The following is a 25,827-nucleotide window of genomic DNA, read 5'->3' on the forward strand; positions in this document are numbered from 1 at the left end:
AGCATTAGAAAATTGTAGCGAAATGCAGGAAGATCTGCAGCGGATAGGCACTTGGTGCAGGGAGTGGCAACTGACCCTTAACATAGACAAATGTAATGTATTGCGAATACATAGAAAGAAGGATCCTTTATTGTATGATTATACGATAGCGGAACAAACACTGGTAGCAGTTACTTCTGTAAAATATCTGGGAGTATGTGTGCGGAACGATTTGAAGTGGAATGATCATATAAAATTAATTGTTGGTAAGGCGGGTACCAGGTTGAGATTCATTGGGAGAGTCCTTAGAAAATGTAGTCCATCAACAAAGGAAGTGGCTTACAAAACACTCGTTCGACCTATACTTGAGTATTGCTCATCAGTGTGGGATCCGTGCCAGATCGAGTTGACAGAGGAGATAGAGAAGATCCAAAGAAGAGCGACGCGTTTTGTCACAGGGTTATTTGGTAAACATGATAGCGTTACGGAGATGTTTAACAAACTCAAGTGGCAGACTCTGCAAGAGAGGCGCTCTGCATCGCGGTGTAGCTTGCTCGCCAGGTTTCGAGAGGGTGCGTTTCTGGATGAGGTATCGAATATATTGCTTCCCCCGACTTATACCTCCCGAGGATATCACGAATGTAAAATTAGAGAGATTAGAGAGTGCATGGAGGCTTTCAGACAGTCGTTCTTCCCGCGAACCATACGCGACTGGAAAGGGAAAGGGAGGTAATGACAGTGCCACGTAAAGTGCCCTCCGCCACACACCGTTGGGTGGCTGGCGGAGTATAAATGTAGGTGTAGATGTAGACTATGTGCAGCACAAAGCAATACATATGCTGGCACCAGTTTGCATGGGTAAACGAGAATGGCAAATTTAATGACTGCTGTGTACTGTCTGGCCTCACTTGTCTCAGCTCACCAATATGTAATACATGCACTCCTGTGGACTTGTTTATGACAACTTAGTGATACATAGCTATTTTATGGCCACTGATTTGGTCTCTTATTCCCTACTGCCACTTATCAGTTCTCCATTCCAACGGGCACATATGTTTTGTGAGCGAACTGATTGCATGCACATCCATCAAGAGAGTGGTCTGTATTTGAGTGGACCCCAACAGAGGTACCCTGAGAGCGTTCTCTAGCTCTAACATTTGAGTATTTCCATAAATCTGCTGAGTACTTTAATGGATAAGAGGTATCAATCTCCCGAAGTCTTTCAAAAAATGGTTCAAATGGCTCCGAGCACTATGGGACTGAACTGCTGTGGTCATCAGTCCCCTAGAACTTAGAACTACTAACTAACCTAAGGACATCACACACACCCATGCCCGAGGCAGGATTTGAACCTGCGACCGTAGCAGCAGCGCGGCTCCGGACTCGAGCGCCTAGAACCGCACGGCCACCGCGGCTGGCCCCGAAGTCTTTGATTCAGTTTAGTTTAAGAAGAGTTAGGATCTGTTATACTGAGTGATTTATTTGTACTTAATTGCTCAATAAAACCTGTATAACTGAAGAGGAGTTACACTAAAAACATTGGGTTTCAGAAGTTCACACCGGAAAGAATCGAAGTTTAAATTCATTGCTGATGAATGAGAACAATATATTTTGTTTACTAATTTTGTTAAGTGCAGATAAACTGCAGTGCACATAACAGTACAGTAAGTGCATTAAAGGGATACCTGCAGGGCACATTTAGTGATTAAATTTTGAAATTACAGGATAGCACGTCCTTGCAATTAGAATATGGAAGTGCCCATGTCCCACGTATATGTATACTCTTGTTTTACATAACTGGTTTCCTGCACTGCTGCAGGGAAGCTTTCTATAAACTTGGGGAGGAAATACAGTTGTGAGAAGATTATAAATATGTGAAATTATGAGCCATAACTGTTGACCAATTCTTACATTCAGGAAAAATGTTAGATGTTAGTACCATTGACGTGCGACATGCTGCCGAAAGTGTGTCAAAGTACTTGAAAGAAAAGCAACTGAAAGTGTTGTCCTGGCCAGGGAATAGCCCTGATATGAAGCCAACTGAAAATTTATGGGCTATTGTGAAACAGAGGCTAAGGACATTTACAATAACCACTAAACAAGATGTAATGGAGAAACTAGAGGAAATGTGGTGTCATGACAATGATAATAAAATGTTATGTGAAAAACGTGTGGGTACGCACCAGTTTTCTTTTGTCTTATTTTACTTTTTGTGTGTCGGTCTGTCGCTCAGCACCACCACTATATGATGAGTAGCAATCTATCCATTTCATACTGTCATTACCTCATCCCAGATTTTGCATTGTTCAGTATGTCATGACATACACAAGTTTTGATCCAATAGATACAAAGAGCAAGTGAAAGTTTACAGATACAAAGAGCAAGTGAAAGTTTACATAAAGTTTTTAGGCCCACGTTTTCAAGCTGAATTTATCAGTCTGACACATGAAGCACTGTCAGTCAGCTTATATACATGAATATATAAATGTGTGAATCGCAAGGCTTTCATACTTAGCTATTTTTGTGATACCTTTCACACTGGCAGATGAACACTGTAGTGTCATTATATTTCACAAAAATTGTGGTAAATGTGAAGGGTAATAATGCAAGTCTTCTGCTTTAGGCAGCTACACTAATGACATTGGTCAGTACTATTTCTGCTTCAGTCCACAGATGAATAAACAAAAGGTTAAGGGAGAGAAGGGGGGGGGGGGGGGCAGGGGGAGCGGATGGTGGTGTGTCCGAAGAGGTTAAGTTGAGAACGATGTCAGATGTAAGGAAGTATTGCAGTTCAGAAACTAGGATCAGGCAAGAGGACCTTTATAGCCTGTATGGTCTGGTAGGAGCAGTTTTTTGTGCTGGTTCATTCTCTCTGTCAGTTTACTGGTGTATGAACATACATAAAAAAAACCTGTTTGTTCATGACCTACATGTGGTTCTTGACGTTTCTCTGTTCTTGATATTTTAGGATTTACCAGTGCTAGTGTTGGAACAGGTGGTAATGGAAAGGTGCATGCAGCAAGCTTTATACTGGGAATGATTGCAAAAGTAGGAATCTTGGGGTACCACTCTTCCTCCCCCTTCAACTTTGCTGGCAGAAGAAGGATCTATTGGCTCTGAAAGCTTGCAAATTTCTTTTTACGTGGGTTCTCCTGCTGCCAGGTGGCAAGTAGATATTTTTTATCTATGCAATTATGTTAGGTGTCATTTCTGGATTATACAGCGATGTCTGGACACACTTTATCAAATAGTGTACCTACAGCATTGATTTCTTTTTTCCATCGCAGTGGAAGTTCCTTGTGGTAGTGATGAAAGAAAAAGAAGTTCTTTACTTTACTTGGGCTTAGCAATGAATTAGAAGAATGTAATTTTTTAAAGATAAGAGCTGACCTATTTTTGTACTACACTGGAGGTCTTGCACCATTTCTTAACACTATTAATTGTGTTCATACTTCACCAAATGAAATTGCTAGAAAATGAAAAAGATTTTATTTATATGTAACAAAACTAGATTCTACTACCACCACAAGGAACTATCACCACAACAAAAAACAGCCACTCACCTCAGATATAGTATAAGCTAAATATAATTGCAAATGTGAACAGACATACAAGTATGACCGGGTCATTTCACAACTGATAATGATGCTACTCGTTCCTAATAAATAGCATTAATAAAAGTGGCTGTTACCATCTTTACTTTTTCATTTTAATTAACTAATACTTGCACAAGAAGTAAATTTCTGGCAAAATGCTCTCTCTTAATTATCTGTAGCCACTTTCACAAATCTCACTCCAGTTCCAGACCTGTCACTTCCAAGGGCATATGGGAAGTATTGATTTCACATGTACTATTATGCTACTTATTTAATAGCTGTTTGCATCAGTAAACCCACTACATTTCTAATCATTTGTAACAGTCAAAATACAGAGGTTCACATTTTTTAATCCCAGTGTCCAATGTGTCAGTGCTTCCTAGCATAATGAACACACAATAATACAGGTACCAGACATTTTCAATGTATAAGCCAATATATGAGATTATTAACAACAAACATGACAAAGCAACTTAAGTTTTGTGTGTTCTGTAAGCGGTTTCAAAGACATACACAGCAGTGTGTTCACAAGACAATGATCAAGACAATGATCAAGACAATGATCAAGACAATGATCAAGACAATGATCAAGACAATGATCAAGACAATGATCAAGACAATGATCAAGACAATGATCAAGACAATGATCAAGACAATGATCAAGACAATGATCAAGACAATGATCAAGACAATGATCAAGACAATGATCAAGACAATGATCAAGACAATGATCAAGACAATGATCAAGACAATGATCAAGACAATGATCAAGACAATGAAGTCTCTTCTAAATCCAGTCTTCTTCATAGTTGCTTATTGACTGGCAACAAACGCCTTACGTAGTTAGTTCCATGAACCACTATTTCCAGCAAATACTCTCATTTCAAAGCGCAATTTAAAAATATTTAGATTAAATTACAATAGTTTTACATCAATTTTTATCTACCAATTGTCATTAATGAAATGTGATGACAGCATCAAACAATCTCTCTCTATAAAGCCACACCCTATATGTCAGTATCTACTAAGGTCAGCATCTCTCTACCTATATATTTTTATAATGTTATCTTTAGTGCGACTTGACACTGTCGTAGGATGTTGTGAATCATTTGTGATTTGTTTAGAAGGGACCGGAAAATGTAGTGTCTACTTTTGGCAAAATTCGCATCTATTTTTTTCTTTTTGTTTGTAAATTATTAGATGCTCTAATGTAAAAGGTTGTCATGCTACATGAGTGAGGGCAAACTAAGCCCTAGTTCTTGGCAATTGACTGTTAAAAAAGTGCTGATTGGGAACTTTTTGACTTTATTACTTGCTTTTGCAAAAACTTCAGTATCTTTTTGTTGTGAAACACCCTTCGTTTTCTTCATTTGGCAGTATTTAAGCTTTCAGGAATGATTGTTCTGTTGAAAAGCAGCAGGTTTTTCCCTTCCAGTGAACTGAATGCGTCAACGAATTAAGGTGTTCCTGGACATTACTTGTCTTTTCCCGTCCAATTCGATGATTACAATATCTGCAGAGTATGAATTTTGACCTCTCATGGGCATTCATTCATAGCTGTGTATTTCTTGCATGACAATGCTACAGATTGAATGACAAGGTACTTAGCATAGAAGTAGAACCAAACGTACAATAACTATTTTTACGATAGGAAAAGGATTTCGGCACAGTTAAAAGATTTAGTTTTCCAGTTGCCACAGTGTAGAATGCGGGCACTACAGGTTGTAGTGGCACGTGGTCGTGAGCGTAAACAAACTAGAATTTTGATCACCAGATGGGAGAGGAGTGGTGCAGGCAAACAAGTGCTGCCACCTTTAGCAGGGCAGCAGCATACAGCAGAACTGACATGCTGTTATAGGTATTGTCGATCTCTTCTGGTGTTGTAAGATAGACAATTTAAATCCATGATGGGCAAGGATTAGTCAGTCACCTCATTTATTTCAAAATAATAAAAGAAAACAACGAGCAACACACAACACATGACATTCGGGGACAGCTACCGAGCAATCACTTGTTGAGGTTAGCAGAGTATTGTTAACAATGTAGTTCAGCCTGACCTCTAGCAGTATTCGATGCAGCCACACATCAAAGCATCTTCCAGCTAATTTGCAATGTTAAAAGTATCCGCATTATACCATCTTTTGAGCTTTAGCTAACAAAAAAGTACTCTTTTCTTTATTGTAAAATGCTAGGTCCCACACCTGAAAACTACTATATTGCATTATGCAGCGTATATCTCAGAGAGACCATTCAACTGTCCGGAGTTGACATGGCGCCAGATCACTGCATTCATACACTTCATTTTGCAAACAAGTTCTTAAGCAAATTATCTTTCCAAATTGGATTTCACCAAATGATGTACAACTGAACTATAACTGAAAACTGGTTAAATTTTTGATAGTTATATGCAGAAAATTAACTACTTTAAGTTATCTCTGACAAAATAGTTCATATGGATACAATTCGTAACAAAATAGCGTCTTAAGTAATTTTGCATTTTGAGGCAGAATTTACATCATTTCATACTTGTCACAAAATGCAAAATTTTTCCGGTCCCTAGGCATAACTTGAAACAAGGTGCTTTTTGAATTTGACACTATTCACATACATAGATGGAGGCATAATATTACATCACATCAAAAAATAATGTTACAAAAATATGAACACATGGAGATGCTGACATTAAGAGGTACTGACATAGGAGACATGCCTTAGGGAGAAAGAGACCACTAATTAACATTACAATTGTAGTATGAAGATTATGAACTCTTTACAGATATTACAAGAAACAGTAGATCATTTATTACTATGTGGGTATTATCTCTCATCAGAGCTTAATATACATTTTTGCAGCTCTCTTGCAGTGTGATATTGCCCCCAAATGTTAGCTTTTCAAAAGTAATGCACTGTGCAGGTCATGTAACAAAATTCATTGTGGCCTATGTGCCGAGGAAGACTGTCATCTCAGCAGAAGTTGTTCACTGAATCACAAGCCCCTGTGTCTCACTTTTTGAGCAGTCAACAGGAGCGTGGGAGAAAAATCACATGTTGGCTGAATGACACAGCTGGCACATTTGTCCAAGAAAGGACACACTGGTTCTGGCCTGTAACTATACATGATGTGTACCATCTCCTGTCTCTCTCTATATTTATCCAGACATTGTTCCAACTTTAAAAACTACCAACTCAGCTAACCATCTTGACTAATGGGTCTAGCATTCTCACTTGGATGTGCCCAATTCTATTCCTTCAGGATAAGAATAGTTTAAAACTCCTTCGTTTATTTTAATGATCCCCTTTACATGCCCACATGCCCGATGGCCCTGACCAAGACCTACTGACATAAATTTTAGGCATTTCTGAGGAAATATTTGGCACGAGCTAGACATCACAAGCTAACTAGGGCCAGTAAGAAGTCGTTAAGAGTCATGTTGGGAAGATGTCTGAAAATGTTACTACACTTTTGTAGAATATTGTGATTTTGGCTAAATGTGTTCTTGGGCCAACAGGTTCCTGTTGCATGTCGCACACCTCAAGTTAACTGGATATGCAAGATCCTATGTAGATTTTGTAGAGTCACTGCATGACACCAGCACTTTTGATTGACTATCACAGGTGGTTAGCTGAATAACATTCTGCCAGAAAAGGAGTGATATTTCCTACTGGGGCAAGATGTCCACCTCTGTCAGTGGACAACCAGGAAAGATTTTAAGAGTTTTGCCGAGCACGTTGGCTCGGTTTTGTGCTATCCCTATGTCCGAGTGTCAGACAAGAAGAGGAATGAAGTGCCCCTTGAGAACGTAGAGGCCAGAGTTGTGAGTGTGTTTATCAAGGGAATAAAAACACAAGTCAGCAGAAATAAAATCTACAAAACCCTCAGCTTTACAAGAGGCTGGAGCAGCTTGCTGTGCAGAGAGAGAGGGCTACGTATCTTTTCCCATTTTCTTCTCATGGGAATGATCCCTATCATGTATTCACTCTGGAGACAAATTGTAGGCATTGCAAGCAGCACAGACATATGACCATTAGTAGTTGGGGCTCCTGCTGATCCCAATGTAGAGAGATCAGTCACTCCAAGTGTCGACTGTAATCTTTTTGCTGAACAGGCAAAGTAGAGGCTGCAGAAGATTTCTAGGGCATGAAGGTAACAAAAGGGAACACGGGCTAGTGTAGCTGCCTCTCCAAGCTTCCGATAAAACCTGTTAATTCCAACCGTTATTTAAGGTTAACTGAGGTGGCAACTGTCAAAGGGAGGTTGGTCAAGATTTTAATATACATGGGCACTCATGTGAGCTTTTTAGTTTTACAGCTGACACCCCGGTCACGTAATAAGCAGGCATCATTAAAGCTGTCTTGCTGTCACATTAGTGGATTGGGGAATGGCAATTACAAGCCTTTTGGGAACATGCCAAGTTGATTGAGAGATCAATGAAGGAAAATATTATTCTGATGTAGAGGTGCTTAGGAAAAAGACATGATTTTATTTTTTTTGGTAATGACTTCCTGCCTCACTTTCAAGGAATGATTAGCTTAGAGCAGAAGACCTATTACTGGTGCTGCACCAAATCGCTTGTTAGCGCACACCTCTGAAACCATTTTTGATGGAATGGGAAAGTTTTCAACATAACAGACAAAATCCAAGAGGCTCCAGGAACTATTTTTCTGGTTAATCCATTCAGTGTCACACGGCCTCAAAGTATATGGAAAAAGAATCATCTGCTGACCCAGAAGCATTAAAGGAGAAATGTGTGTTTCAGTACACTTAGATGACATTGGAAAACAGGACATCATAATTCCACGCGAAACAGTTCTGGCCAGTGTGCATGACAAGAGTCTCAGGAAATATCGAGAATTCACTATTGTATGAGCAGACATGGAACATAGTCTGAAGAGGCAAATTTTGCCAAACTGAAAAGTGTACACAATCTTGCCACCTATAAATGTACTTAACGATTAGTATTTAAGACAATCTTAAGCTGGCCAAAAACACCTTTTCAATTTTGCGTTTGCTCCAGGTTGTTTAATTACTTTTATGTGAATCTTTCTATTCTGCCATATTATAGTAGAGAATTCATTTCTTAGATTCTACATGGCCATTCTAATTGAATCATAGCGTGAAGTGTACAGCATTTTATCATCAAGCTTTCAGTAATGTATGACAATCTTGATTTGTTTGTCATTTCATAATTCTAATGCATGTAGAATGCATCCAATAACTACATGAAAACCACTAACAGCTGTGGCTGTTTCATAGCTATCATACTGCTACATGTAATTTTCTATTTTAAAAGAAACTACCGGGTGATCAAAAAGTCAGTGTAAATTTGAAAACTTAATAAACCACTGAATAATGTAGATAGATAGGTAGAAATTGACACAGGTGCTTGGAATGACATGGGGTTTTATTAGGCTGGGAAAAAAAAAAAAAAAAAAAAAAAAAAAAAAAAAAAAAAAAAAAAAAAAAAAAAAAAGGTATTGCTAGATGCGTGAAAGATCTCTTGCGCGCGTCGTTTGGTGATGAGCGTGTGCTCAGCCGCCACTTTCGTCATGCTTGGCCTCCCAGGTCCCCAGACCTCAGTCCGTGCGATTATTGGCTTTGGGGTTACCTGAAGTCGCAAGTGTATCGTGATCAACCAACATCTCTAGGGATGCTGCAAGACAACATCCGACGCCAATGCCTCACCATAACTCCGTACATGCTTTACAGTGCTGTTCACAACGTTATTCCTCGACTACAGTTATTGTTCAGGAATGATGGTGGACATATTGAGCATTTCCTAAAAAGAACATCATCTTTGCTTTGTCTTACTTTGTTATGCTAATTATTGCTATTCTGATCAGATGAAGCGCCATCTGTCAGACATTTTTTGAATTTTTGTATGTTTTTGGTTCTAATAAAACCCCATGTCATTCCAAGCACGTGTGTCAATTTGTATCTCTCTATCTACATTATTCCATGATTTATTCAGTTTTCAAATTTATACTGACTTTTTGATCACCTGGTACATGCTATCTGCCACATACATGTTAAGTTTTGCTTAAGGGGGGTAGGATGGCAAACTGGCCAACTTTGAGGAGGAGAGGCACCACAGGACATTATAATTTCCACTGTTTATCCTTTTACAAATAAATTCATAAGACTGTCAGCATGACCAGGAAGGATTCAGGATTCACACTCATAGCAGCAGAAGTTCAAAAACATAACAAAATAATTTTTTTACATGTAAAATTTCATCATTTTTTCACTTACTATTGGCTGCATTTATTGCTATAGGTACACTTTTCTCCATAAATAAGAGAGATTCTCCAATTAATTTTGCACAGCATGCAAACCCTATTTACAGATGTATGACACTCTAGAATTTATTTAATTAATGAAAAAAAAAAATGAATGAGCTGTTACATTTTAAACTTTATACTTACAAAAAGGTCAAATCTCAAGTTTTACCACAGTTATAATAGATTTGTAAAATCTTACAGTTTCATACGCCTTTAACCATGGTTTCTATGCTGTGCAAAATTCATTGAAGAATCTCTCTTAGTTATAAAGAAAAGTGTACATATAGCAACAAATGCAGCCAATAGTAAGTCAAAAAATGATGAAATTTCACACATAAAAAAATTATTTCGTTATGTTTTTGAGGTTCCACTGCTATGAGTGTGAATCCTGAATCCTTCCTGGTCATGCTCACATAGTCTTATGAATTTATTTGTGAAAGTATAGACAGTGGAAATTAAAATGTCCTGTGGTGCCTCTCCTGCTCCAAGTCAGCCCATTTGATGTCCTACCACCCTTAAGCATCAATTATTTTCAAGGGATAATTTATCCCTAGGTTATCAGTTCCATTTAGTTGCCACAACTTAAAAGTAACAATACTTACATTATGACTAATTTTTACACTCACTCTGGGCACTTATCTTACATTTTTATGTTTTACAATCATTGTCCAATTTCTACTGTTTCAGTGCATTTTAATTAGCTTCATAAAAAGGATTTTGAATTTTTATTGGTTGCAACGAAAATCTTATCACCTATGGTTATTTATACTAAGACACACATGTAGTCGCTATAGCCACGATTATGGATTTTACTTGCCTTTTTTTTAATAATCTTGTTCACTGTGTTTAATGTGCACTCTAGTTAAAGTCATTTTTGTTCATTAGAGGCCCAGGAATGAATTGTGATTTTATTTTATTAACAAATGGACTAAATAAGCTGTTTTCAGGAAGCCATGTTTAAATAACTTAACAAGGCTCAAACTACTGCGGTAGGTATGTGGCACTCTAGTTAGGATTTTACTGTGCACTATTACTGTTCTCCATTATAATAAACTCATTCTGAACATAAGGTTTTTTTTTTCTATCAGTAGGTTACTATCTGTTACTTAGCCAAGTTTGTGTCACTCGGCCAAGGTTTTGGATTACTGTGTGGACTGGATACTTTATACTTGGTGCAATAAACAGAAAACTGTAACTAGACTGTACCATTTTATTCTGTTCTATGGACCTGACACAAATTACTCAGTCACAGAAATCTTATAAGTGCTCATTGTTTCTTACATTACTACTTCCAACAGTAACATGTGATATTTGCTAAGAAAATAATCTAGATGGCAAATACTTTTCATTAAGGTTCCACTAATTACTTTTCCATATTACATGTTGAGTGTTAGAAGCACCACTGAAAACTAAGATTGTGAATTACAAGCAATATTGGAAATTCACAAGATGTTTAATACATCGGTGGATGTCCCAGCAGCCACCACCATTTCAACAAAATTGCACCAGGTAAAGCAAGTGGCTTATCTATAAACTTTACGGTCCACTTGCACATTGCCCATGTGCTGTGTTAGTGTGACGATAATTTTAAACATACATTAGGATGCTGAGCAACTAACTACATTGTTGCTTTTGCATCTTTGGTAGTTCACTAAATATACGCTGATCTGCTACAGATAAATTACTTTTACAAATGCTAGCAATATTTGTGTCATACCTGAAATGATAAGTTCCTGGTTTTTGTCCAAATCCAGATCCAGGCACAATACAGATTCCTGTATTTTCCAATAACTCAAATGCATAGAATGCATCTGGTGGTAAATTCTTTTGTTTGGCTGCCTGTATTGCTTTTTCTGGAAGTTTTAACTGAAACAAGTGTTATACAGGTCATGCAACAAAACAGAACTAGTAACACTTCCCAACAAAAAAACAGCAGTTAACATAATTGTTTATCCCTGAATCATGAAGAAACAGTGTTCAACATTATTAAAAAATCAAATTACATTATTATCAAGCTACAATTATATGATTCACAGTAAATTGTTCTGTAGAATTTTATGTTTCTGATATCCACGAATGACCATCAAGAAATGGAGTCAGGTACTGCAATAATCATGCATTTTAACTCTTCTGCTACATCAAGACTGAGTAATTTTTGTCCTGCTTCTATACACCTTGTTTATATGTATTATGTGAGAGCAGAAGCAAAAAGTTACAATTTATTCAGATATAAAATCACGCATGGAAGTAAAACTATTTACAAAGCACTGAAGATTTTTTACAAATTATATATTGTCGTTCCTTTAGAACCATTATGTTTGAGGGAACATCATTTCCTTATTCACTCTATTAAAAAATAAGCAACATAATAAAGTACACAACAGGGGACATGCAAGTTGGTTGACATGCCTCTAATGGTGCAGAAACTAAACTCATACTTCATTTTTATGAAAATACTCCTGGCATTTTTCTAGGTATCTACCTACTACAGCATACAATGACGAATTCTTTACAGACGAATGGAAAGAGTAGTAGAAGCCGACCTCAGGGAGGATCAGTTTGGATTCCGTAGAAATTTTGGAACACGTGAGGCAATACTGACCCTACGACTTATCTTAGAAGCTAGATTAAGGAAAGGCAAACCTATGTTTCTAGCATTTGTAGACCTAGAGAAAGCTTTTGACAATGTTGACTGGAATACGCTCTTTCAAATTCTGAAGGTGGCAGGGGGAAAATACAGGGAGGGAAAGACTATTTACAATTTGTACAGAAACCAGATGGCAGTTATAAGAGTCGAGGGGTATGGAAGGGAAGCAGTGGTTGGGAAGGGAGTGAGACAGTGTTGTAGCCTCTCCCCGATGTTATTCAATCCGTATATTGAGCAAGCAGTGTAGGAAACCAAAGATAAATTCGGAGTAGGTATTAAAATCCATGGAGAAGAAATAAAAACTTTGAGGTTCGCCGATGACATTGTAATTCTGTCAGAGACAGCAAAGGACTTGGAAGAGCAGTTGAATGGAATGGATAGTGTCTTGAAAGGAGGGTATAAGATGAACATCAACAAAAGCAAAACAAGGATAATGGAATGTAGTTGAATTAAATCGGATGATGTTGTGGGAATTAGATTAGGAAATGAGACACTTAAAGTAGTACAGGAGTTTTGCTATTTGGGGAGCAAAATAAGTGATGAAGGTCGAAGCAGAGAGGATAGAAAATGTAGACTGGCAATGGCAAGGAAAGAGTTTCTGAAGAAGAGAAATTTGTTAACATTGAGTATAGATTTAAGTGTCAGGAAGTCGTTTCTGAATGTATTTGTATGGAGTGTAGCCATGTATGGAAGGGAAACATGGACGATAAATAGTTTGGACAAGAAGAGAATAGAAACTTTTGAAATGTGGTGCTACAGAAGAATGCTGAAGATTAGATGGGTAGATCTCATAACTTATCAGGAAGTATTGAATAGGACTGGGGAGAAGAGGAGTTTGTGGCACAACTTGACTAGAAGAAGGGATCGGTTGGTAGGACATGTGTTGAGGCATCATCAATGGATCGCCAATTTAGTATTGGAGGGCAGCGTGGAGGGTAAAAATCGTAGAGGGAGAGCAACTGATGAATACACTAAGCAGATTCCGAAGGCTGTAGGCTGCAGTAGGTACTGGGAGATGAAGAAGCTTGCACTGGATAGAGTAGCATGGAGAGCTGCATCAAACCAGTCTCAGGACTGAAGACGACCACAACAACAACAACAACAACATACACTATACACGAACAGATGATAACTAAAACCAACCACAGAAAATATTGCTGGGTTGACAGTCAATATCTTACAATTTCAATAGAAAAGCTATGAAATACTAAGTTGAACACTCTGTACAGAACCTGCTATACTAGCGGCAGGTGGGAGGCTTTTCGGCTAATGTCCATACCTTGCACCTACCTAAAGTGAATAACAATAAGATATTTCAGTTACTATACAAGATGAAATTAAGACTTAAGAACTGACTCATCTGGCAGTGATGGGTGTCAGTACAGTCAAGAAAGAATTGATCTCTAGGCATGCATGGCAGTGAATGTACACCAAAGCGGTTTGTGTGGGACTGGTGAACTAGTTCACCTGTTTTCACTTCACACATTTAGAAATCCTGTACTGATACTGGGGGACTAACTGGGAGTCTGGCATCAGAATTTTCAAGAACCATGAGAATCTTCAGAGAAAACGAGACTCGGGAACAGCTCTTGGGAGATGTGGTATAATATCTTTTGTTCACTCTGCTGCAAGAAACTATGGTAACTGATTCTGAATCTGACACTTTACTGATAAAGCAAACTCTGGTGAGGCACAGTAGCTAAGTGCCTCATCAGAGCAGGAGCAAAAGACTGGGGCACAACAGTGAAGAGTATGGAGATCAAAGAGCTACCTGCAGCAGAAGTTACCAGCTTGGGTGCTGGAGAAAGGCAGGGTACACTAGCTGGCATGAGCTTTTTATATGCTGCCAGTGTATGGCAAGTGCAGCACATCATATGCGGCTGTCAAAGGAGGTGAACAAATGAAGTTTGCACACAGTTTCCCCTTTCCAGAAGGCCGACTGAGCGGAGAGGTGCTTGAATTTGGTAGAGGATGCCTGTTTTGAAAGCATCTCAATAAGAGCTGAGTGAGGCAAGGCAGCTGTGGGGTGGGGTGGTGTGATGTTGACAACTGTCCGGGTGCATCATCATGACATCAGTGCTGCCAGGAACACACACAATAGCTGGCGTGAGTCAAAGAACTCGCACTAAGAGGTGCCAGCACAGGTTTCCATTGCTGCACTAGTACGAGTTCTTTTCCCACTGTTGAGAGGATGGGCACGGCCAGTTCCTGTGTATGCTGCTGTGAATGCATAAAATATCAACACTGCTTCAACAGAGTGGGCAGCAGCTCGTGTCAGGCAGGAGATGGAAAATGGGCTGCATGGCAGTGGAGTGGGGTCCAAGGCACTGTGACGCATGTCAGTTGGGCAGTCGACTGGCAACTAGTTGGGAGTGGCATCAGTGGGCAGAGCACTGGAAGCAGCTTAAGAGAAAGTCAGCCAGTGGCACATTGGGTACATCACTGTGACTGGCATCACATTGGAAGCAGCTTCGGAGGCACTGTCCGTGGCACTGTGACCAGGCTAGTTATAGACGGAGTAAACTCCAGCTCAGCGGTGCTGCGCTCACTAGTCAAGGGTAGCTACACGACAGACAGGCTCAAGCAGGCCTAAAAGGACATTAGTTTAGACCCTATTCGGATAAATGGAGAACGTCTTGTCCCTACATTGTAACACCAGGTATTGTCGCAAGTACGGCGGATGAAATGGTGATGACTGTTCAAAGCTTGACACAGACGCATGCTGCGAAGTCAAGTGCTCACAATGATATCGTAGATAAGCGATGATATCTTGGAGCTGTTGCATGAAGCCTGGGATGACGCCAAACTCTTCTACCATGCCATTAGCAGCAAGGAGATAGATGGTACTACAATGGGTACTAGAGCAGCAAGTGTGCCGAAGTATGGAGGTGAACTGGCACCTGTGATCTGAAGTGATGTGGCTGTGATATCTACAGTACCTCTATACTCTGCAAACCATTGTGAGGTGCATGGCAGAGGGTATGTTCAATTGTACCAGTTATTACGATTACCTCCTGTTCCATTTACATTTGGAGTGCAGGAAGAATGGTTGGTTGAATGCCTCTGCACATGCAGTAATTATTCTAATCTTATCCTAAAATCCCTATGTGAGCAATACATAGGACGTTGTATATTCCTGGAGTAATCATTTAAAGCCGGTTTTTGAAACTTCGTTAATAGTCTTCCTCAGGATAGGTTACATCTATATTCAAGAGTCTTCCAGTTCAGTTGCTTCAGTATCTCTATGACACTATCCCATGGATTAAACAAACCTGTGACTATTTGTATTGCCCTTCTATGTGTATCTTCAATACCCCTATTTGGTATGGGTCCCACACACATTTGAGCAATATTCTAGAACTGGTCACACAAGTGATTTGTAAGCAATCTTCTTTGTAGACTCACTGCACTTCTCCAGTATTCTACCAATAAACAAAACACTAACACCTGCTGTAACCACAACTGAACCTATGTTATCAATCCATTTCATATCCCTACAAAGTGTTACACACCTACGTATTTTGTACGAGTTGGCCAATTCCAACAGTGATTCACCTTCATTAAGTGAAGTTAATGTTTGTCATTCATCTAATTACACCTCCTCCTAAGTGACAATATTATAGTCATAGGATACTACATCTTTTTTTTTTCGTTCTGTGAAGTGCAAAATTTTACATTTCTGAACATTTAAAGTAAGTTCCAATCTCTGCACCACAATGAAATCATATCAAGATCTGACTGAATATCAGCTTCTTTCAGATAGTACTTTATTATATACAATTGCATCATTTGCAATAAGCCTGATGTTACTACCAATATTGTCTGCAATGTCATTGATATATATGTGAACATGAACAGCAAGGGTCCCAACACACCTGCCTGGGGCAAACCAGAAGTTACTACATCTGATGATTGCTCTCCATCCAAGATAACACGTTTCCTTCCTACCACGAAGTCCTCAATGCAGTCGCAAATTTCACTTGATATCTCATATGATAGTACTTTTGACAATAACTGTAGGTGCATTACTGGGTCAAATGCTTTTCAGACCTCAAGAAGTAGTGCATCTACCTGATTGCCTTGATCTAAAGCCTTCAGTATGTCATGTGAGAAAAGTGCAAGTTGGGTTTCACACGATTGATGTTTTCAAACTCCCTGCTGGTTGGCACTGAGGAAGTCACCTCATTATGTTTGAGCTCATAATATATTCTAAGATTCTAAAACAAATCAATATCAAGGATATTGGATGGCAGTTTTGTGGATCACTTCTACTACCCTCCTTGTAGATGGGTATGACCTGTGCCTTTTTCCAAGTACTGGGCACAGTTTTTTGTTCGAGGGATCTACGATAGACTATAGTTAGAAGAGGGGCCAACTTGGCTGTAAATTCAGTATAGTATCTGATAGATTTCGTTGAGCCCTGGAGCATTGTTCAATTTTAATGATCTGAGCTATTTCTCAACACCACTGACACTAATACTTACACAATGTGATCAAAAGTATCCGGACACCTGACTGAAAATGACAAAGTTCATGGTGCCCTCCATCAGTAATGCTGGAATTCAATATGGTGTTGGCCCACCTTTAGCCATTATGACATCTTCCATTCTCGTAGGCGTACTTTCAATCAGGTGCTGAAAGGTTTCTTGGAGAACAGCAGCCCATTCTTTACAGAGTCCTGCACTGAGGAGAGGTATCGATGCCTGTCGGTGAGGCCTGGTACAAAGTCAGGGTATATTATTGTTGTGTAACCACTCCGCCATAGGCCACGCATTATGAAGAGGTGCTCAATTGTGTTGAAAGATGCAATTGCCATCTACTATTTATCTAGCCTTTTGATGTACACTTAAATTTCTCCCAAAAATCTCACTGTTAGCAGTTTCAAGTTTCAACCAGTTCTCTGCACCTGGTGTTATGTGAGCTTCACTGTGTTTCATGGGCGCTTAAAATCCTAATGGTAAACTGTCGAAGCATTTGCAACAAAGTGCCAAGAGTTTAATACTCTCACCTACGGAGGCATTTCTTTTGATCTTACGGTGATACTTCTGGGGGGTTTCCTACAGCTTTAGCTATCTGGATTGGATGGAGAATCACCTAATTAAAAAAAAAAAAAATACCTTGTGTGCATCCTACACAGTCAGCTACCAGAGTAGCAGAGTGCAGAGACAGGATCTGATCTAAAATCTTTCCTACAAACTCCAGTGATGAGCAGGCAGTCAAATGGCTTTGTAGTCTGTGAGGAGCTTGCAGTCTTAGGCAACTCAGTTGCACTGTGCACCAGAAATATCTGACGAAGAGAAAGTGAGCAGCTGCCAGACTTTGTGCACTTGTTGCTCGAGGAAGGCTCCAATAGCGGTTTGGTTTGAGTCTGCAACAATTGCGGTGGTGTGGTGGTGGTGGTGGTGGTGGTGGGGCCGAATGTGCTCTGTTGGCGAAGTCCAATTTAGTGTTTTCAAAGCTCTCTATCATGGCCTGGGTATAAGGGATCTGTTTGTTGCCACTAAGTTCAGTAGTAATAGATTCTTGAGTGGCAGCAGCGTCCTTAAAATGGTCTCTAAAGAAGCTGACCATGCCGATGAAACACCAAAGCCCTTTGAAAGTGGTAGGATGTGGAATAGCTTCAACTGCCTGCACCTTCCCAGGGAGTGTGCATAAATCAGCATCAGAGACTATGTGCCTAAGAAATTCAACCTCCCTTGCCTCATAACACATTTTGTGGTGTTTGAGATCACCCCTGCTTTCTGTAGACAGAAAAAGTCTTCTCAAACATGTATGCTGTGTTCACGGGGTCTCTGGAGAAAAAGAACATGTCAAATACAGGCAAAACAACCTTATGCACCTCTGACGATGACTTCTAAAAATTGCTGCCATATCTGTGCAGCATTGCTAGGACTGAAAGTCATGAAACAGGCAAAGGCAGGATTGTGGCTGTTTTATGACATCCTCTGAGGGCGACCAGGATTTGGGTATCAACTTTTGCACAGTCTACTTGAAGGAAGTTGCTTGTTAGATGGCATCAATGTAGGTGCTTAAGAGCGGGACAGGGCAACAGTTAGGAATTGTGCAAGCACTGATTTTACGGTAAGTGTTACACAGACACCAGAACTGTCCTCCTTGGGCACAAGGGGAAGAACTGAGGCCAAATTGCTTTAGAAAAGGCAAATTATGCTAGTCATGAGCAGCTCTTCAAAATCATTCTGTGCCATATTGCACTTAGCAGAGGGGTAGAGGGTGGAGGGGCGGTGGGAGCGGGGAGAGGGGGGGGGGGGGGCTGGGATGGTGACAATGTAATACACAGAGTTGTACTGAATGTTCTGAGGAGAGTGGGGATGGAGTTGGAAAGGGGTAATGGATAGTCGTGGAGAAGGGGAAATTTTCATATGGGTCTGAATACAAAAGCTGTTTCATGGTAAAACATGAAGTGGAGTGGTAGCTGCTGTGGATCGACCTGCCGGAGCCACTGTCAACTAAACTACACAATGCTATGACACCCAGTAGATGTTAATGGGTGGAAAATGAAAAAAAATCGGCACCCCGAACAGGGTCGGAGGCATTTGTGACTGAGAAGGTCCACGGGAGTTCACAATGAAAGCCTAAGTTGAGCGACTGGGTACGTATCCCGCAAGTAACAATGGCTGAGTTGTTGTTGTTGATGATGATGATGATGATGATCAGGAGAGGAGAGGTGGGGCGTGGGTTTATAAGTAGTTGCGGGGAAATATGGGTAGGTAGGGACTGGTGTTGAAGTTCTGAATGAATAGGCACTGTGAAATGACACAGTTACAGGGTGCAACTACTTTTGGTGGCTGTTGGGGTTTGGGGACCAGAAGCAAGGGGATTTAACATTTGTAGCGATCTCATCAGACCCCTAGTGATACCAGCAAACTGAAGTAAGATCGCGGCAATCTATCACAAGGGTGGCTAAAACCGTGCCAAGTAGGGGGAGGGAGCGGGCGAGATGGGGCGGAGGTGGGTGGCTTCTTTTGCCTGGGCTGGCAACACAGGAATAGGGTAGTCAGTACCCTGCTGAGAGAGGGGTAAGTAAAGGAGGCAATGCTGGCAGTCATTGTCATCTTGCAACTCAGGTACTTTAGAATCTGATAGAGGTCAGGGGCCTGCGCACTGGATGGGAAGTTGCTAGTGGTGGGACGCAATTGACATCAGGTGCAAGCAGGTGGGGAGTAGAGTGGGAGGTGCGGGTTTATAGTTGTCACATTGGTGGCTCCTGGAATGTTTTGCAGCTGCGGACAGGGAGGATTTTAGAATCTCAAACAATTTATCAGGCAAAACATTTGCATTGCCTACTGTTAAACCCACATGAAAGGCTAGTGCAGTGTCAGTGGGGAAGTACATGTGGTTTAGCAATTGCCTGCAACAGAGAGGTGTAATGCCACTGCACTGCCCTGAGGGTAAGATATCTCATGCTCACTTAACCTTCAAAGGTGCAAAACTGGAATCCTTTAGCTCCGTGTAGCTGCCAGATGGAGGTGGAGGGGGGAGGGAGGTGACATAACATCCTGGACTTGGGTGGCATTTGTTGGGTCAAGGTGACAATGACAATCCCAAACTTCACTACATCACATATGATAGATCATCATGTGAAAGTGGCCTTGATAGAAGAAAGCGCAGATGTGGCACCCTCAAGTTGAAGGGTGGTGGGGGTGATAGGGGTGGGGGTGAGGGGGGGGGGGGTTGGGGGGGGGGGGGCATATGGGCTGCAGTGTGATATGTGGGGGCAAGGGAAAGTCCTGCATGATTGGCTGTGGCTCTACCGGTGGCCCCATTGGTTATCTGGGCCCAACGGTTCTGTAGTTCTGAAACTGCCCTACTATTCATGGATATTTGGGCAGAAGAATGACAGAAGTCTGCTGGTTGGAGGGCTTATCTGGCTTTGACACAGTAGTAGTGGGGACTTGTTGCAGAGGCACTGTAAGACTAATGAAAAAATATTCCAGAAAAGAGTGTGGGAAGGACACAAACAGCGCTGAGCACGCAGTGAAATATCCACTGTGTGATGCTGTGGAAAGGAGATATTCCAGTACGCCGCATGATAAAACAGTGACTGATCCAAGTACGTGGTACCAGAATGTGTAGGGACTGACTGGGACACTCAGAGCTGGGAGTGGGGGCGGGGGTGTTAAATGAGGAGAGGGCAGGGGGGTAGTGAGTGGGGGAATAAATAGATGAGGGGGCATGTGAGCAGAGGGTGGTGAGTAGGTGGGGGACAGCCGCAAGCAGAATGCATCCTGCCAAACTATCAGAAACTAACTGCAACTGCAGCCAAGTAGAGCATACCAAACGAATAAAGTAAAGACCAGCACATTATGGTAATGATACGGGATGCCTTTTTAGAGGATGTCTTCAGTGAAGGAACACAATTTCCTTCTTTAATCTAACAAGAAAATAAGTAACATAATAACAAAGTATACTGAACAGGACACTGAAGTTGGTTGGTACGTCTCTACGGGCAAACTGGTTGAATTTTACACAAGTAACCACGACTTTTCTGGGGATCTAGCTACCACAACATAAATGAACAGATACGAACTGAAACAACCACAGAAGATATCGCTGCGCCAACAACCAATATCTTACACTTCCAAACAAAAAGCTATCAAATATTTAGGTTGAACTCAGTGTATGGGACCTGCTATACCAAGGGGCAGTTGGGAGGCTCACTGGCTACTGTCTGTACCTCATGTTTACCCAAAGAAAACAAAAGCAATAAATCTGAGTTACTACACAAGATGAAATTAAGACTGAAGAAGAGATTTGTCCAGCAGTGAAGGGAGCCAGCACAGTTTGGGAGGAGCTGCTCTTTGGGCACACTTGGCAGTAAAGGGGTGCTGTGTGTGAGACATGTGGGAAATGTAGTAGAGCATCTATTGCTCATCAAGCTGCCAGAAACTAAGACAACTGACTGTAATATGAAGCTTCACTTTTAAACTCTGGTGAGGCCAGTAGCTCAATATAAAAACCAGCTAGTACTGAGCGAGTTGAGCTTTTGAGGGGGCAGCCCAGAGATGTTGCCTTGTTTGGGCAGGAGCAAAGACTGGGGCATAACAGTTAAGAGTGTATGGCATCTGGAAAGTGTGTATGACAATGTGCTAGCTGTGGCAGAAATTACCTGCGTCATTGCTGGAGAAAAGTCATAGTACACTAGCTGACAAGAGCTTCTCTGGCCACTGATGTTTGGCAAGGGCAGTGCGGCGTCTGCTGCTGTCAGTGAGTGCGAACAAAGGAATTTGTTGTGTGTTGTTTGACAACAGCATGTTGATACAACCATTTGCTAATGAAATTTTCAGTTACTGTGCTGTATGACAACCCATGTACACTACAATTTTAGTCATTTGATGCATAGCGCTATCATTTGATGCATAGCACTATCATTTGATGCATAGCACTATCATTTGATGCATAGCGCTATCATTTGATGCATAGCGCTATCATTTGATGCATAGCGCTACATCTGTCACTTGCTGTTTTGGTTAATCTCTTTGTCCTTTTGCCTACTGCCTGTCTCCTATGACTTAGCTACGCATGTGTCAAGTACAGCAGAAACAGCTAGCACTGTTCTCTATGCCGACACAGTAGTTGTATGATACTGTTTGGCACCATATCATACAAAAAATGAACTTGTCAATAGTTTTGCACAGATATGATGAATCATGATTTAACACTAACCAACTTCTTTCTTTACACCATTTTGAACAAGCACAGATGCAGTTATTTTTCAACAGGTCACAGAGTGACAGAACAGGCAAGGGAGTTGGAAAACGAAGGGGGAAGGGAGTAATCAACATAACAAGCCTTATATAATCACTGGACACTAAGTTATATAATTATTAATAGATATATAAATTTAAAGTACACCAAAGTTGTACCTGTGGGAATGCATACATGGCACCCTGTACTGTGTTGCAAGACATCCCTTTTACACTGTTGAATGTTTCCTCAACCATTTTTGCTCTCACAGCAAGTGATTCTAAGATACATTTCTTTTCTGCTGCATACTGCTCGTATGACAAGTCTCCAGGCTGAGGTGGTTTCACTATGCAGTCTATCACAGTCTGCACATAAATTAAATACATATACAAAGCATCTTTATGTAGTTACTACAGGTAAACAATAATTCAACACGACATCAAATTACTCATAAAATACGATCAATGCTTAACTAAAACAATACAGTTTACCACAATGAGTCATAAATAATGTAATTGGTGATTGTCAGTATTCAGTATAAAAACTACCAGTAGAATTGCATATGTCCTCTGGAGCTAGATAAGCTCTGAACTGGGTAAAGAATCGCTGCTCGTTACAAGGAAACGGAAGTGAAACATCCACACTCTATAAAGAGTTGTTAACTATAATATGTACAGAATTTTATAAACATTTATATAAATCACCAACTACATTACTGAAACCCATGTTTCATGATCAGTCAGGAAGCCATATCTTGTTGGTTCTTTCTCCCCATACAAGGCACTTACCTTTTAGCTTGGTTCTGAGTCATCTGCCTCTCATCCCCTCCCAAGCAATAAGCACCTACCTTCCACACAGTGTGATCTATGGGGTTCCAGATGCTACGATAACTATTGCCAATTTTTTTTGTGTTTCTACTGTCTGCACCAGGAGGCAGACCACCTGAAGGTAACTAATAATTTTATCTTCCTTTCTCACTAAATGATCCAAGCTCTTTATCATTTTTTTCCATTTATAGTCATTTCTGTACTTTTAGGTTCCTTTCCTCACATATGTTTTAAGCTCATGCTATTCCAACTTTAGTCCGTACAGACACACTTCAGGTCACTTCTATGACAAGTAACACGATTTCTTAAGAGATTTACAACAATAACAAATTCCATCAATTCTTCATGAAAAAAAAAAAAAGAAGAAAAATATCTGAAAAGCAACGGCAGAGTAAAAGACCGTTATGCAACCTATAATACAGTGACACTGCCATTCGTCATTGTGGTCTTCAGTCCAAAAACTGGTTTGATGAAGTTCTCCATTAGCCTATCTCGTGCATACCTCTTCATCTCTGAATAGCTACTGTAACCCATATCTATTTGAACCCACTTATTGTCTTCATCTCTTGGTCTCCCTCTACAATCCCTCCCTCCACTCCACTCACCTCCATTACTGAAATGGTGACTATCTTTCAGAATGTGTCAATCAACAGATCCCTTGTTTTAGTCAAGTTATGCCACAAATTTTGTTTCTTGCCAATTCTATTCATACCTTTTCATTAGTTATCCAATCTACCCATCCAGTCTTCAGTATTCTTCCATAACACCACATTTTAAAAGCTTCTATTCTGTTCTTGCCTAAACTGCTTATCATCCATGTTTCACTTCTGCTTTATTTGGAATTGGTATTATATTATTCTTGGAGTCTTAGTATCTTTCATGTATCTCATGTACCTTACATATAAGATAGGTTTGTCACTGTGGATTTCCCAAGGGTATCAGTAGTTTTGAGGGAATGTCGTCTACTCCAGGGGCATTTTTTCTTTTTTTTTTGACAAGTCTTAATGCTCTGTTACGTTCTTCTCACAATACCATATCTCTTATTTCATCTTCATCTACTTCCTCTGCTTTTTCTATAATATTGTCTTCAAGATCATTTCCCTTTTATAGCTCACAATATATTCCTTCATGTTTCAACTCTCTTCTTTTCTTAGTACAGGTTTTCCATTTGTGCTCTTGATAGACATGCAGCTCTTTGATTTCCCCTAATTGTACAGGCTTCTATAGCCCTGGATTTATCTTCTAGGCATTCCTGCTTAGCCATATTTCACTTTTGGTGAATTCCAGACTTTGGACATTTGTATTCCCTTCCCCTTACCTGCTTCATTTCCTGCATTTTTATATTTTATCCTTTCAACAGTTAAATTCTTTATCTCCTGTGGTACTGAAGGATTTTTACTAGGCCTTTTTACCCACTTGTAATTAAAAATGTATGTAGTATTTTGAGACACCTGCTATTTTCTTATTTCAAATTCAAATAAAGCCAACATTTTGATGTTTCATGATAGGATACTTCAATCGACTGCTTAATAATAACTATAAATCCAATATCACAAAGCCACTACTATATAGTGACAAGCACTATCAAAATGTATCAGTTGAAGAATTCACAGATTTATAGTCAAAGATTTTACCTGTCCAAGGACAGTAGGACATAATGCAGCACTAATGCTTTTTAAATACATTGCTTTCACTTCTGGGTCAAGGTTAATCAGTTCACAGTAACCTCCTCTAAGACCACACTCACCCATGTACCCTGTAATCAGCAAAACACAGCATAATAATAGAAATACCATTAAACAATAAACTTACACTTAGATATTTGTTGATTTCACACCAGAATTACTAAAGCTTCAGTAACAGAATTAGCAGAGCTACCAAAATTACACAAAACCTGAGTTACCTTTTGATGCAGACATGAAAGAAGCCAGCTCCATTTCACAATAAGGTGGCCCCATTTCCATCATAACCTTCTTAAATGAATGAAATTTGCTTCCCTTTGCATATACGTTGTCCTGGTACACCTACCCAAACAATTCCAATTGAAATTGTAGAACAACATAATCTGCTTTTTATATAGACATCCATGATGATGAATGAAATTTACTGTCAATGTTTTGATTAATCATTATTACCATTATCCAAATACAAATAAAAGTTACTTACAGTTTATTTCATTTTTATCATTTAATGATTTCACCAACTGAGAAAGAGAAGCTTACTGTATTCTCAATTTGTTTCTATCAAGATTAAAACCATATTGCCAGTAAATTTCTGTTATCTTCCACTCACAATAAAATTCCTGAGAATGACCCTAACTGATCCCCAATTTTATATTCTGAGCTTAAGTATAAATTATTCCAGAGTAGTGTATCCAATAACAATATAAATTTTCTCACAAATAAAAACACTTTGATCCAATTAATATTTCTTAATATGAACTGATGTGAAATAAAAGCCTCATTAACCCCCAGTACACAACATAGCTTTTCCCTTCCACATAACCGACAGTAATTTTAAGTAATAGTATGGACTAGTGACTTTACATCATTGTGATACTTGAAAATAGAAACGTGTAAAACTTACCTCATCAGCAAAAACAAATAATCCCTCCTGGTGTGCAAACTTGATGATTTCTTCAATATTTTCTCTTGAAAGAACCTGGCCTGTAACGAATAAGTAACAAGGAAATAAATATTTTGTACAGAGTCCCCCTAGGCTAGTGATGTGGGCAGGATAAATGTCCAAGTGGGCATGACATTTATAAATGGACATTTGCCTTGGAATTTGCACA

At 39.8% G+C, this 25,827-nt stretch overlaps 1 protein-coding gene across 1 annotated transcript in view; it reads right to left on the reverse strand.

Moving 5' to 3' along the window:
* Positions 1-25,827, reverse strand: part of LOC124605753 (alanine aminotransferase 1-like) — a 90,172-nt gene that overhangs the window by 8,070 nt on the left and 56,275 nt on the right. The window contains exons 7-11 of the mRNA XM_047137637.1: positions 25,620-25,699; positions 24,937-25,057; positions 24,668-24,789; positions 22,386-22,571; positions 11,572-11,720 (exon numbers count right to left, since the gene is read on the reverse strand). Coding sequence (XP_046993593.1) covers positions 11,572-11,720; positions 22,386-22,571; positions 24,668-24,789; positions 24,937-25,057; positions 25,620-25,699 — 658 coding nt within the window. The remainder of the gene's footprint in view (positions 1-11,571; positions 11,721-22,385; positions 22,572-24,667; positions 24,790-24,936; positions 25,058-25,619; positions 25,700-25,827) is intronic.

Source organism: Schistocerca americana, chromosome 3 (genome assembly GCF_021461395.2).
Source record: "Schistocerca americana isolate TAMUIC-IGC-003095 chromosome 3, iqSchAmer2.1, whole genome shotgun sequence".
Classification (NCBI taxonomy): domain Eukaryota; kingdom Metazoa; phylum Arthropoda; class Insecta; order Orthoptera; family Acrididae; genus Schistocerca; species Schistocerca americana.